The sequence below is a fragment of the Plasmodium falciparum genome (assembly GCF_000002765.6).
Source record: "Plasmodium falciparum 3D7 genome assembly, chromosome: 2".
Taxonomy (NCBI): domain Eukaryota; phylum Apicomplexa; class Aconoidasida; order Haemosporida; family Plasmodiidae; genus Plasmodium; species Plasmodium falciparum.
Window position 1 is genome coordinate 530001 of NC_037280.1, and position 12500 is coordinate 542500.

General features: G+C 18.6%; 7 protein-coding genes across 7 annotated transcripts in view; 5 read left to right on the plus strand and 2 right to left on the minus strand.

Annotated features, from left to right (window-relative positions):
* Positions 1 to 1923, plus strand: part of PF3D7_0212800 (multidrug efflux pump, putative) — a gene marked incomplete at both ends in the record, with an annotated part of 3675 nt that extends 1752 nt beyond the window's left edge. The window contains one exon of the mRNA XM_001349598.1: positions 1 to 1923. This exon is cut by the window's left edge and continues 1752 nt beyond it. Within this exon, the coding sequence (XP_001349634.1) occupies positions 1 to 1923 (1923 nt within the window).
* A 1329-nt stretch (positions 1924 to 3252) lies between these two features.
* Positions 3253 to 4350, plus strand: PF3D7_0212900 (arginyl-tRNA--protein transferase; the record flags this gene model as incomplete). Its single annotated transcript, XM_001349599.1, has 1 exon — positions 3253 to 4350. One exon carries the CDS (start codon positions 3253 to 3255, stop codon positions 4348 to 4350), a length of 1098 nt encoding a protein of 365 aa, XP_001349635.1.
* A 1295-nt stretch (positions 4351 to 5645) lies between these two features.
* Positions 5646 to 6146, plus strand: PF3D7_0213000 (conserved protein, unknown function; the record flags this gene model as incomplete). The annotated part of the gene is made up of 1 exon (XM_001349600.1): positions 5646 to 6146. The coding sequence occupies one exon, from the start codon at positions 5646 to 5648 to the stop codon at positions 6144 to 6146; it is 501 nt and encodes a 166-aa protein (XP_001349636.1).
* Positions 6147 to 7788: 1642 nt separating this feature from the next.
* On the plus strand, positions 7789 to 9420 carry PF3D7_0213100 (protein SIS1; the record flags this gene model as incomplete). The annotated part of the gene is made up of 3 exons (XM_001349601.3): positions 7789 to 7797; positions 8286 to 8691; positions 8849 to 9420. The coding sequence occupies 3 exons, from the start codon at positions 7789 to 7791 to the stop codon at positions 9418 to 9420; spliced, it is 987 nt and encodes a 328-aa protein (XP_001349637.1).
* A 988-nt stretch (positions 9421 to 10408) lies between these two features.
* On the minus strand, positions 10409 to 10969 carry PF3D7_0213200 (conserved protein, unknown function; the record flags this gene model as incomplete). Its single annotated transcript, XM_001349602.1, has 2 exons — positions 10409 to 10696; positions 10877 to 10969. 2 exons carry the CDS (start codon positions 10967 to 10969, stop codon positions 10409 to 10411), a joined length of 381 nt encoding a protein of 126 aa, XP_001349638.1.
* A 116-nt stretch (positions 10970 to 11085) lies between these two features.
* On the minus strand, positions 11086 to 11548 carry PF3D7_0213300 (conserved protein, unknown function; the record flags this gene model as incomplete). The annotated part of the gene is made up of 3 exons (XM_002585347.1): positions 11086 to 11131; positions 11224 to 11310; positions 11445 to 11548. The coding sequence occupies 3 exons, from the start codon at positions 11546 to 11548 to the stop codon at positions 11086 to 11088; spliced, it is 237 nt and encodes a 78-aa protein (XP_002585393.1).
* A 262-nt stretch (positions 11549 to 11810) lies between these two features.
* PF3D7_0213400 (protein kinase 7) overlaps positions 11811 to 12500 on the plus strand; it is a gene marked incomplete at both ends in the record, with an annotated part of 1997 nt that continues 1307 nt past the window's right edge. The window contains 2 exons of the mRNA XM_001349603.3: positions 11811 to 11919; positions 12425 to 12500. The exon at positions 12425 to 12500 is cut by the window's right edge and continues 433 nt beyond it. Of these exons, the coding sequence (XP_001349639.1) occupies positions 11811 to 11919; positions 12425 to 12500 (185 nt within the window). The remainder of the gene's footprint in view (positions 11920 to 12424) is intronic.

Below are 12500 nucleotides of genomic sequence, written 5' to 3' on the forward strand. Positions count from 1 at the left end.
ATTAGAAATATTTTTGTAGCTCATATGATGAATGAATATCTTATGATGATAAAAGTATTTTTTTCAACAGTACAAATATTATTGGTATGTTACTTTCCATATTTTATATATGAAACCATGAGAAGATTTCTTATATTATATAATAATATATATCCAAGTATATATACATCTATCATATCAGTAATATGCTTAAATATTTTTTGTTACATATTTATAATAAAAATATCTATGCTTTATACCGGAGCACCCATAGCTTTATTGTTTACAAATATAATTAACATGTGTATGATTATGTATTTCTTAAAAGCATTTATATATCGGTGTGTGGTTCGTCCTACAAATATTATTTCTTCCTTAAGGGATGGAGAAGAATTCATGTCTTGTGAGTCCATACCTATGGACAGGCAACATTTGACTGGTAACAATCTTTATAAAAATATAAATAATGGAGATAGGAATGATGGGGTTCATGGACATGTATGTGCAGAAGAAAGTTGTGTGTATGAAGATTTCTCAAGTCCTAACGAGGATAATTTGGAAAGGGAACAAAATAAAATTAATGATAATAATTGTGATGAAAAAAATAATAATTGTGATGAAAAAAATAATAGTTGTGATGAAAAAAATAATAGTTGTGATGAAAAAAATAATAGTTGTGATGAAAAAAATAATAATTGTGATAAAACCAAATGGACGTGTCACAAGCTACTTGAAGATAATTATTACAAAAAATATAACGTTTCTATTCCACATCGTTATAATAGCATGGATAGTGTTCTTGATTTTTATGATGACTATGATTATTATCATAACATGGATACATATAATTATTTTAATGATAAATGTAAAAATAATTGTAAAAAATGTTGCAAGAAAGTTAAAGTAAGGAAATCACAAAGGGAAAATAAAAAGAACATTACTAAATATATTAATAACAACAAAAATTTTGGTAAGAATAAAAATTATGGTAAGAATAAAAATTATGGTAAGAATAAAAATTATGGTAAGAATAAAAATTATGGTAAGAATAAAAATTATGGTAACAACAAAAATTATGGTAACAACAATTCCCATGTCTTCATAAAAAATAAAGAAATGTATAACTTTCTATTTTTATTTTTTAATATTCCATCGGTAGAGACAAGAAACAAATTTTTCTGTATTACCAAGACTAATATAAAAAATATATTTTTTGAGATATTATCATTTGAATTACAGTTGTTTGAATCCACATATTTATGTCTAACATCTGTCGCTGCTTATGTTCAGATAAATAATTTTTTAAACTTGGTATATTATTTATCAAATTCTTATGGTATTATATTAGCAAAACTTATTGGTGTGTACATAAGTTCACAAAGGAAAAGGGAAAAAGATAATCAAAATAAAAAATATAATGAATATAATTTAAAAGAACCAATGAAAGAATATACAAAACTATTTGTTGAAAAAAATGAAGAAGTGAATGATATTAAAAATAAAAAGAACTTTAGTTTGACCGAAATTTGTTTAGCCTTCTTTCTATTATTATCCTTTTTATATACTTGTTTAACAGTATTATATGTATATCATAAAAATATTATAATTTTCTTTTATACAGATATGAAATTACAAAACCAACTAATAAACATTTTCAACATACTAAATTTAGAATTATATTTTGAGGCCTTAGCATCTTTATTAAACAGTGTAATTAAAGGATTAAGTTTACAAAATGAAATAACATCTTTTACATTTTTCAATTTTATGTTTTTGATGAACATACTTGGATTATTTTTATCCTTCTTTTTAAAATGGGAGTTATATGGATTTATTTATTCAAATTTAATATGTATGATTCTACAAGTATTATATTTAATAATATTCCTTACAAACAAATTTTACATAAAAAATACCCACAAGGAACAAATATTCAGTTATTAAAAGGTTCACATTATATAGTTATGTAATATATATGTGTAACAGTTTTTTTTTTTTTTTTTTTTTTTTTTTTTTTTTAACCCTACAAGTAGGATTCATAAATGAAGATGAAATAAATAATATACAAAAAGGTATTTATTTTTTTAAAACAATATATATAAATAAATATATAATATATATAAATAAATATATAATATATATAAATAAATATATAATATATAAATATATATATATATATATTTATATATATATGTGCATATGGACAAAACGCTCTCTTTAAATATTTCTTTTAATTACATAAAAAGGAAACATACATATAAATATAAATGCATAAATATATTTCTTTTTATGTTATTTATTTATTTGTTTGTTTTATTTTATTTTTTTTTATTTATTTATTTATTATTATTTATTTTTTTTTTTTTTATTATTATGGTTCAACGAAGCAGCATATATACGGTAGTTTCGTCACAAAAAATAAAAATATATATATTTATTGCGTGTGTAAAAATTATATATATATATATATATATATATATATGTATAACTTTAAAATATAATTTTGTGTGTGAATATTATTTAAATATGTATATTTTTTTGACGTATATAAAAACATCTGATGATAAACTTACAAAGTATAAAATATATACACATATATATTATATATATTTATATTATAGTATTATATATTTTTAATGTGATATTCATATAAGGAAATCTCCCTAAATATTTATTATAAGAAAAAGGAAACCTAAGAATATATATGAAAAAATAATATAATATATATTATTATATATAATATATATTATTATATATAATATATTTTTTTAATAATTTAACTTTTGAACTTGTTATATTAAAATAAATTAATTATATTGCGAATTGTTATAAAATTATTTCTCTTAATAGGGTCAAAAAAATAAAAATAAATAAATATATATATATATATATTAAAATATTTAACTATATATACATGTGTAGTAAATATAACACGGAATATTATTACTACTGAAAAGTAAAAAATAAATTTTTTTTCTTCATTGTATTATATATATATATATATATATATATATATATATATATATATACACATATACTTATTAAATGTATACATTCCTACCATATGGTCTTTTTTCTTTTAATTATTATAAATAAATAAACACAAATGTTTGCATAATATAATAATTGTAAAGAGTTCGTTAGAGCAGAATATTTTTTTCTTCCCCTTTTTTGAAAAATGTGTAAATGAAAAAAAAAAAAAAAAAAAAAAAAAAAAAAAAAAAAAAGATATTAAAAAAATTAAAAAAAATAAAATTATAAATAATAAAATAAATGAGTGAACAAGGAAATCTAAGTAGTCATAATATGAAATCTAAAATGGATAGAAATGATTCTGATAAAGTAAAATGTAAAAACCAAGAAGGTATTAATGAATGTGTCAATAAAGAAAACACACAAGAAGAAAATCAAAACATACATGATGAAAAAAAAAAATCATGTGAACAAAACAGAAATAATATAACTCTTGATGATGATGTAAATATAAACAAGATTGTAGAAAGAATGTCAGTGGAAGAGCCTGAAGTATTAACAAAAATATTCAATTTGATGAAAAATAATAACTGTTTAAATTTTTATCCGTTGCTTACACCTTATCATAATATAGAAAAAATTGTAGATATATTAATGCAAGAAAATTATGAATATGAAAATACGTGGACTGTACATTGTGATGCTAGTTTTATTTGTAGATTATTATATGAAGGTTTTATACCTGTGGCTAGTAAACAAAAGTTATACAAAATAGAAAACTATGAAACCGTTATGTATAAAGAATGTTTATTAATTCCTAAAATACATTTTATTAGATCATGTATGCATCCAAGTGAAATACATATATCAAAAAAAGTAAAAAAAAAATGCAAACATTTTTATATAACTATTGATAAAAATTTTGAAGGGGTTATGGAAGGAATAGTAGAAAAACATGGACAAAATTGGTTATACCCATTTGTACAAGAAGAATTTAAAAAAATTTTTTATAAACATGTAACATATAAAAATGTAGAATTACATTCAGTTGAATTATGGTTTGGAAAAGAATTAGTTGCTGGGGAAATTGGAAACACAGTAGGATCCATATATACTAGTTTAACAGGATTCCAAAGAAAAAGTTGTGCTGGTACTATTCAATTATGTGCACTAGCTAAATTGTTAGAAATACAAAAATTCGAACTATGGGATCTTGGTATGCTCCTACCATATAAAAAAGATATAGGGTCTAAAGAAATAACTATGAAAGAATTCTTTAGAAAACATCGATTATTTAAACATCAACCTGCAGAATTTAAAACACCTTTCATGGACAAACTTAATTGTAGTGTTCTAATAAAAGGTACAGATCCTCAAACATTAAAAGAGCAAGAATAATATATATATAATTATATAAAATATATCATATGTTATTTAGTAATAATAATTATAATGAGCCTAAAGAATTCAATAAATGGTAACCAAGATGTCTATCCAAATATATATATAAAAATATACACACACAAATGTATATATATATATGTACATATTTTTTATATGTACATATTTTTTATGTGTACATATTTTTTATGTGTACATATTTTTTATGTGTACATATTTTTTATGTGTACATATTTTTTATGTGTGTGTCCAATTTATAATTTCAGGAAAGATATAAAATAACCCTCCACTAATTTATTAATTCTTTTTTTTTTTTTTTTTTAATTAACATGAGGATAAAAGATATGGGATTACTAATACAAATGGTTATATTTTTAATTTTGTATATATATATTTTTTTAAATGTGTAATATTATAAAGATTTCTCTAAAGAAGGATATACACAATATTGGTTGAATTTGTAATTTAAATGGACTCTTATTTGTAGCATCAAAAAATAAAATATATATATATATATATATAATATAGTGGGTAGCATGTTTTATTAATGTGCTTAAGAATATTTCTTTGGTAAAGAAAACATGTGGTATATTGATGTATGTAAACAAATTGATTATTATATTTTTATTAAATGCAAATATGTTGATATGTACATATATATATATATATGATCATAATATATTTCATTTTTATCATTTTTAAAGTGTTTGTTTATTTATATTTATTATTTTTAATTTTTTTATTTTATTTAATTATTTTTTTTTATTTTTTAAATTTTTGTGACAAGTTTATATAAATAAATATAAATAAATAAATAAAAAAAAAAAAAAATATATATATATATATATATATATATATATATATATATGTAGTAAACATAAAAATAATATATATTATTAAATCTACGTTAATTATTTTATATTTAAAAAAAAAAACAAATTATATGTTTGAATATGTAAAGAAAGGTACACATGAAAATATGTGTACGTTTTGTTGATCAAATGGGATATATAATAAAATTGGTATATGTACAAAATTAAATTTTAAAAAGGATAAGAAATGATAAATAAATAAATAAATAAAAATATACATATATATAAATATATATATATATATATATATATATATATATATATATATATAAATATATTTATATATTTATAATATGTATCATTTGTTTTAAAAAATATATACACATATATATTATGTTATATTATATTATTTTATGTAATTCACCTTACTAGCCATGTCATTTGTGATATCAGATTAAAAAAAAAAAAAAAAAAAAAGAGATGAAAGGAAGTGATTATTTAATTTTGCTAAAACAAAAAGTGGTGAATTTTATTTATTGGTATAATAGCTCCAGTATAGGTCATCGGAATTTTGTGTGGGTATTTATAGGGATAGGTTGTGGATATATATATGGTACCTTAGAATATAAAAAGAAAATAAGAGATAAAGGGATATATGGAGATTTCATATATGTTGATGAATACATTGTTGATGATCAAAATAAAAAACAGTTCGAAAAAAATTATAATAAACTTAATATTCATTCATTTAAAAATAAAGGATATGAATATACCAAAATGTTTAAAGCTATTAAAAATGAAAATTGTCCTTTAAGTTACCTACAATTAAGATTATGGAGAAATAAAAACTGTTATGAACAATATGTCAATAATAAAAATATACAAACTTTATTAACAAACTTAAAGGATACTTGTATATTCTATTCTACTCAAAAATATAAAACTATTGTAGATGATTCGATAGTTAGACTCATCCCATAAAATATTATACAAAAAAAAAAAAAAAAAAAATATATATATATATATATATATATATATATATATATTATATATATGTCTATATGCTTGTGTGCTTATCTATTTATTTTTTTTTAAACGATTATTCATATGTGGAATATTCATATAAATATCTATATATAGTTATATTGAAATATACTTAGTAAACATCAGAACATTTTGTATTATATATTTCAATAAATAAAAAAATATTATTTTATTTTTTTTTTTTTCGTATACTCACTATACGATGCATAATAATAATAATCACAAAATGAAACACCAACATATAAAAAATAAAAATAAATAAATGAAAAAAAAAAAAAAAATATATATATATATATATATATATATATATATATATATATGTTTCATTTATTTATTTTTATAAACTTATTAAAAATATTAATTAAATATTTGTTTAAAACACCATCGCATGATAATCTACATATAAGATTTATATGGACATTTATTAATTCTTAAAAAATATATATACATATTATATAAATATAATATATGCATATAATATATTTACATACACATATATATATATGTATATATATATATATATATATATATATATATATATATATATATATAATATATATTTATTTATATAATCTAAATTGTTATGGGGAAAAAAAGAAAAATAAGAAAAAAAACCCAGGACATAATATTATAAATATTTATATCTTCTTACAATCCCTTTATAATATGCTTATTAAATATTTTAAAACTTTCTCATGTTTGTTTTTCTTTTCTCATAATGTTACTATAATATAAAAATAAAAATAAAAATATATATAATATTATATATATATATATATAATATATATATTATAACAATTGATATTGAAAGAAATAATAAAAATATATTTTAAAAAGGATAATCTTTTTCTACTTTTTTTAAATTTAATTCGTAAAGAAATAATAAAAATAAATGAATACTTAAAAAAAAAAAAAAAAAAAAAAAAAAAAAAATATACATATATATATATATATATATATAACATTCTACGTATATAATATCATATATATTAAATTATATATAAACATAGGGTTATATTTCTCTAGTGTTCATTTTTTTTACAATATTATTATATATATTATATATTTGTACATATATATAAAAACTTAACCATACATTATATTATATAATATAATATAAAATAATATTATATTTATTTTATTATACAATATAATATATTAATATTATTATAAAAAAAAAAAAAAAAAAAAAAAAAACCTTATCAACGTAGATTATAATAATTACTATAAATAAATACAGAAATAATATATATAATGTAAATATTAAAAAGAAAAATATATATGAAAACATTTATTTTATATACTAAATTTTTTGAATATTTAAAAATTGAATAAGTTCAATAATTCATTTTACAATTCAATTTTAAAATTTCCAAGAAGAAAAAAAAAAAAAAAATTGAAACAATACTTTGTTATATATATATATATATATATATATATATTTATGTTTGGAGTTTACTTTTTTTTTTTTTTTTTTTTTTAATGATCACTTGTCCTTTATAAAGAAACATATATCTTTTTTTGTGATATATAAAACTATATATAAATAGTAATATAAATCTTTATATGTTAATTAATAATGGGGAAGGTAATAGAAAGGAAAAAATAAAATATATATATATATATATTATATTTATGTATGTATTTATAATATGCTTCTATATTATACCAGTACATATCTATGTATATTTAATTTCTTATTAAAAAAACTTTAAACACACTTCTATACAAAAATAAAAACGTCATAAAGATGTTAAAAAAAAAGCAAAAAAAGATTAAAGAATAACACCTTGATGAGCATACATATTATATATAAAAATATATATATATATTTATTTATTTATATGTTTGTTTACGTTTACTTATATATATTTTATTTTATTTTTAAAAATGTGTTCCCCCTCTCAACTCCCCTTTTATCTTTTAAATTTTACCTTTTAAATTTTACCTTTTAAATTTTACCTTTTAAATTTTACCTTTTAACTTTTACTTTATAACGTTTACCTTTTAACATTTACCTTTTACCTTTTAACTTTTACCTTTTAAATTTTACCTTTTAACTTTTACTTTTTTTAGGATTATTATTCAATATTAGGTGTTAGTAGAGACTGTACAACAAATGATTTAAAAAAAGCGTATAGGAAGCTAGCCATGATGTGGCATCCTGATAAACATAATGACGAGAAATCAAAAAAAGAAGCAGAAGAAAAATTTAAGAATATTGCTGAAGCATATGATGTTTTAGCAGATGAGGAAAAAAGGAAAATTTATGATACATATGGAGAAGAAGGATTAAAAGGTTCAATACCAACAGGTGGAAATACATATGTCTATAGTGGTGTTGATCCTTCAGAATTATTTAGTAGAATATTTGGTTCGGATGGACAATTTTCTTTTACCTCAACTTTTGATGAGGACTTTTCTCCCTTTTCCACTTTTGTCAACATGACTTCTAGAAAATCTAGACCATCCACAACAACAAGTAAGTGAAATGAACATGTGTGTGATTATTTCTTTTTATTATATGTATATATGGATCTATATGTATACATTCATATTTATATCTTCACATATTAATATGTTCTTGTGTATGTTATTTTTTTTATTTTTTTTATTTTATTTTTTTTTTTTCTGGACAGATATTAATACGAACAATTATAACAAACCAGCCACATACGAGGTGCCTCTTTCTTTATCCCTAGAAGAATTGTACAGTGGTTGTAAGAAAAAATTAAAAATAACGAGAAAGAGATTTATGGGTACAAAAAGTTATGAAGATGATAATTATGTAACAATCGATGTAAAGGCAGGATGGAAAGATGGCACAAAAATAACTTTTTATGGAGAAGGGGATCAATTATCTCCTATGGCACAACCAGGAGATTTAGTTTTTAAAGTAAAAACCAAAACACATGATAGATTCCTAAGAGACGCTAATCATTTAATATATAAATGTCCTGTACCTTTAGATAAAGCTTTAACAGGATTCCAATTTATTGTTAAATCATTAGATAATAGAGATATTAATGTAAGGGTAGATGATATTGTTACTCCTAAATCAAGGAAAATTGTAGCAAAAGAAGGTATGCCTTCTTCCAAATACCCAAGCATGAAAGGGGATCTCATTGTAGAATTTGATATTGTCTTTCCAAAAAGTTTAACCAGTGAAAAAAAAAAAATTATAAGAGAAACATTGGCAAATACATTCTAACAGGAAAAAAATATAAAACATAAAATATAAAACACACACACATATATATATATATTTATATATATATATATATTTGTAGTGTTAATAATTCGAAACATCAAAATGTTTATAATAAAATATATGTTACTTTACATAAAGAAGAAGAAGAAGAAAAAAAAAAAAAAAGGATTATACTTAAAAAAGATATTTAACCATAAATTTTGTACTTCTTAAAATGTAAACCATATGAATGACTCAATATTTTTATTATTTATTTTTTAATCATATTAATCTACCGATTATTTAATTAAACACTTTCTTTTCACATTTTTCCAAGTTTGAAATTTTGAATATTGTAATTTAAATAAAAAGTAAAAAAAAGTATAAAATAAAAAAAAAAAAAAAAAAAAAAAACGCACAAAATTATATATATATATATATATATATATATATGTACATGTATATATGTGTGTACCCTTTTATCTGTTTATATTTATTACAAAGTAGGGAAATAAAATAAATATATATTTATATAATCATTTATATAATCTATATATGTATAACTAAAATAAATTGTAAAAATGGGAAATTGTTACCATTTTACAACTCCCTTGTTTTAATACATTTGCACAAGAATATATGGTATATATTATATATATATATATATATTTTTTTTTTTTTTTTAATTTTTTTTATTTAATATTTACCACTAATTTCGTGCTTCCCTTTTTATATATATAATATTATATTATATTATATACAATAGTCATATGTTTATTTATTTTATTTATTTTGCTTATTCACTTTTTTTTCCTTTTTTCTTTCTTTTCTGTTTATCTTTTTTTTTTTTTTTTTTTTTTTTTTGATTTTATTAATTTTTTAAAATGTTATACAAAAGACATTATAAAAGTGGTTATATATTTACGTATGTGTGCTTTTTTTTTTCCCTTCCTTCTTCCTTTTTTTTTTTTTTTTTTTTTTTTTTTATATATAAAAAAATTGAACCAAATTAATTAATTAATTGAATATATTTTTCATACAATAAATTTCCATCATGTCTAAATATATCATTTTGTTTGTTGGAAAAAAAAACTACACATTTTCTGGACAAATGTGAAGGTGAATATTTATCCCAGTAGGAAGATTGTAAAGGATTAATTAAAAGATCTAAAGATAAAAAAGTAACTATTCCAAAATACAAAAAAAGTCTTAATGATTCACAACGTTGTTTGAAGTCTTGATAAGTATAAGATCTTTTACAAAAAAAATCTTTGGCATATTCAAAGTTTTTTTTTATCTAGCCAAAAAAAAAAAATAATAATAATAAAATAAAATAAATATAAAAAATTACATGAACATGTATAAAGAAATTTATGAACAGTTCAGGCGATTTTTATAAATACATATAAATAAGTAGATAAATAATTATAATTATATATATATATATCCATTTTATTATTAGGTATTGATTTTGTACCTCTGTTGGTAAAGGTCCTCTCACTAAATTTCCAAGATATCTCTTTTGATTTAAATAATAAAATTGTTTGCAATTATTTCTGATAATATTCATTTTAAAAAAAATATAAAAAAAGAGGAGGGATGGTATACTTGTGGTTTGTTACCTTTTTTTTAAATAACTAAAAACTTTGAATGTATTTTTTTTTTTTTTTTTATTATTTTATTATTTTATTTTACAATTTTTTTAATTTGTGATGATATTTGATGAACAAATCTGGGAAAAACAGAAAAGATTAAGTGTGTATACATATTTTCATATTGTATATATTATATATGTATTATATATATATTTTATTTTTATAATACTTGTTTGGCCAAAACCCTGTGAATTTAAATATCTCAGGTTGAGGCTCGACAGGTAAAATTGTCTTTTGATACGAGTTTCTGAAAAACCTAAAAGGTTTAAAAAAAAAAAAATACATATATATATATAAAGATATATATATATATATATAATGTTAGATATTTTAAATATTTTATGCTTATATTCAAAACATTTACATCATATAACAAAATAGAAATATTACCATTCCCTTCTTTTTAACCAGTTACCAACTAATTTATCAAAAAAAATTGTATTTCTTCTTTTTCTACATTTACTTAAGCTTCTTCGTTTTTTTGGTACGGCCATAATATTAAATAAATAAAATATATAATATATATATATATATATTTATATATATATAATATATATTGTGTAATATTATAAACCAAAATTAAAATATTATAATAAAAAAATTAAAATTAAAAAATTAAAACTTAAAAAAAATGAAACATATATAATATTATATATATATATAATATAAAATATACTATACAAAATATTTTTTAATTTATATAAGCAAAAATGTGTCAAGTATTAATTTTGTTATTTTTTTAATTTTTTAAAAGATATGAAGGATATTTTATCTAATTATTCAAACCTCATATATCTTAACAAATATGTGAAAGAAAAGGATAAATATATAAATGACTATAGAATTATCAGAACATTAAATCAAGGTATAACATAATTATATTATTATATATGTACAAATATTAGAAAATATAAAAAATATAAAAATTGAAAAAATAAAAATATAAAAATATAAAAACATATATAAAATAAAAATATAAAAATATAAAAACATATATAAAATAAAAATATAAAAATATAAAAACATATATAAAATAAAAATATAAAAAAAATATAAAAACTTTCATACTTATATACATATTACATTCTTCTCTCTGTTATATAAATAATAACATTTCTATTACATAAACATAGATACAATTTCTAATACATGTATATGGAATACCCACGAATGATATTATAATATATGTCCTATGTCTATATATAATTATAAAAAAGAATAAACAAAAATATGCACACACATATAAATATAAATAAATATATACATATATAATGTTCATATTTTATTTGTAACTTTATTTAAACCATTTTAAGATATTTTCATTTATTTATTTTATTTATTTATTTTATTTTTTTTTATTTTCTACAAAGGCAAATTCAACAAAATAATTTTGTGTGAAAAGGATAATAAATTCTATGCCTTGAAGAAATATGAGAAAAGCTTGTT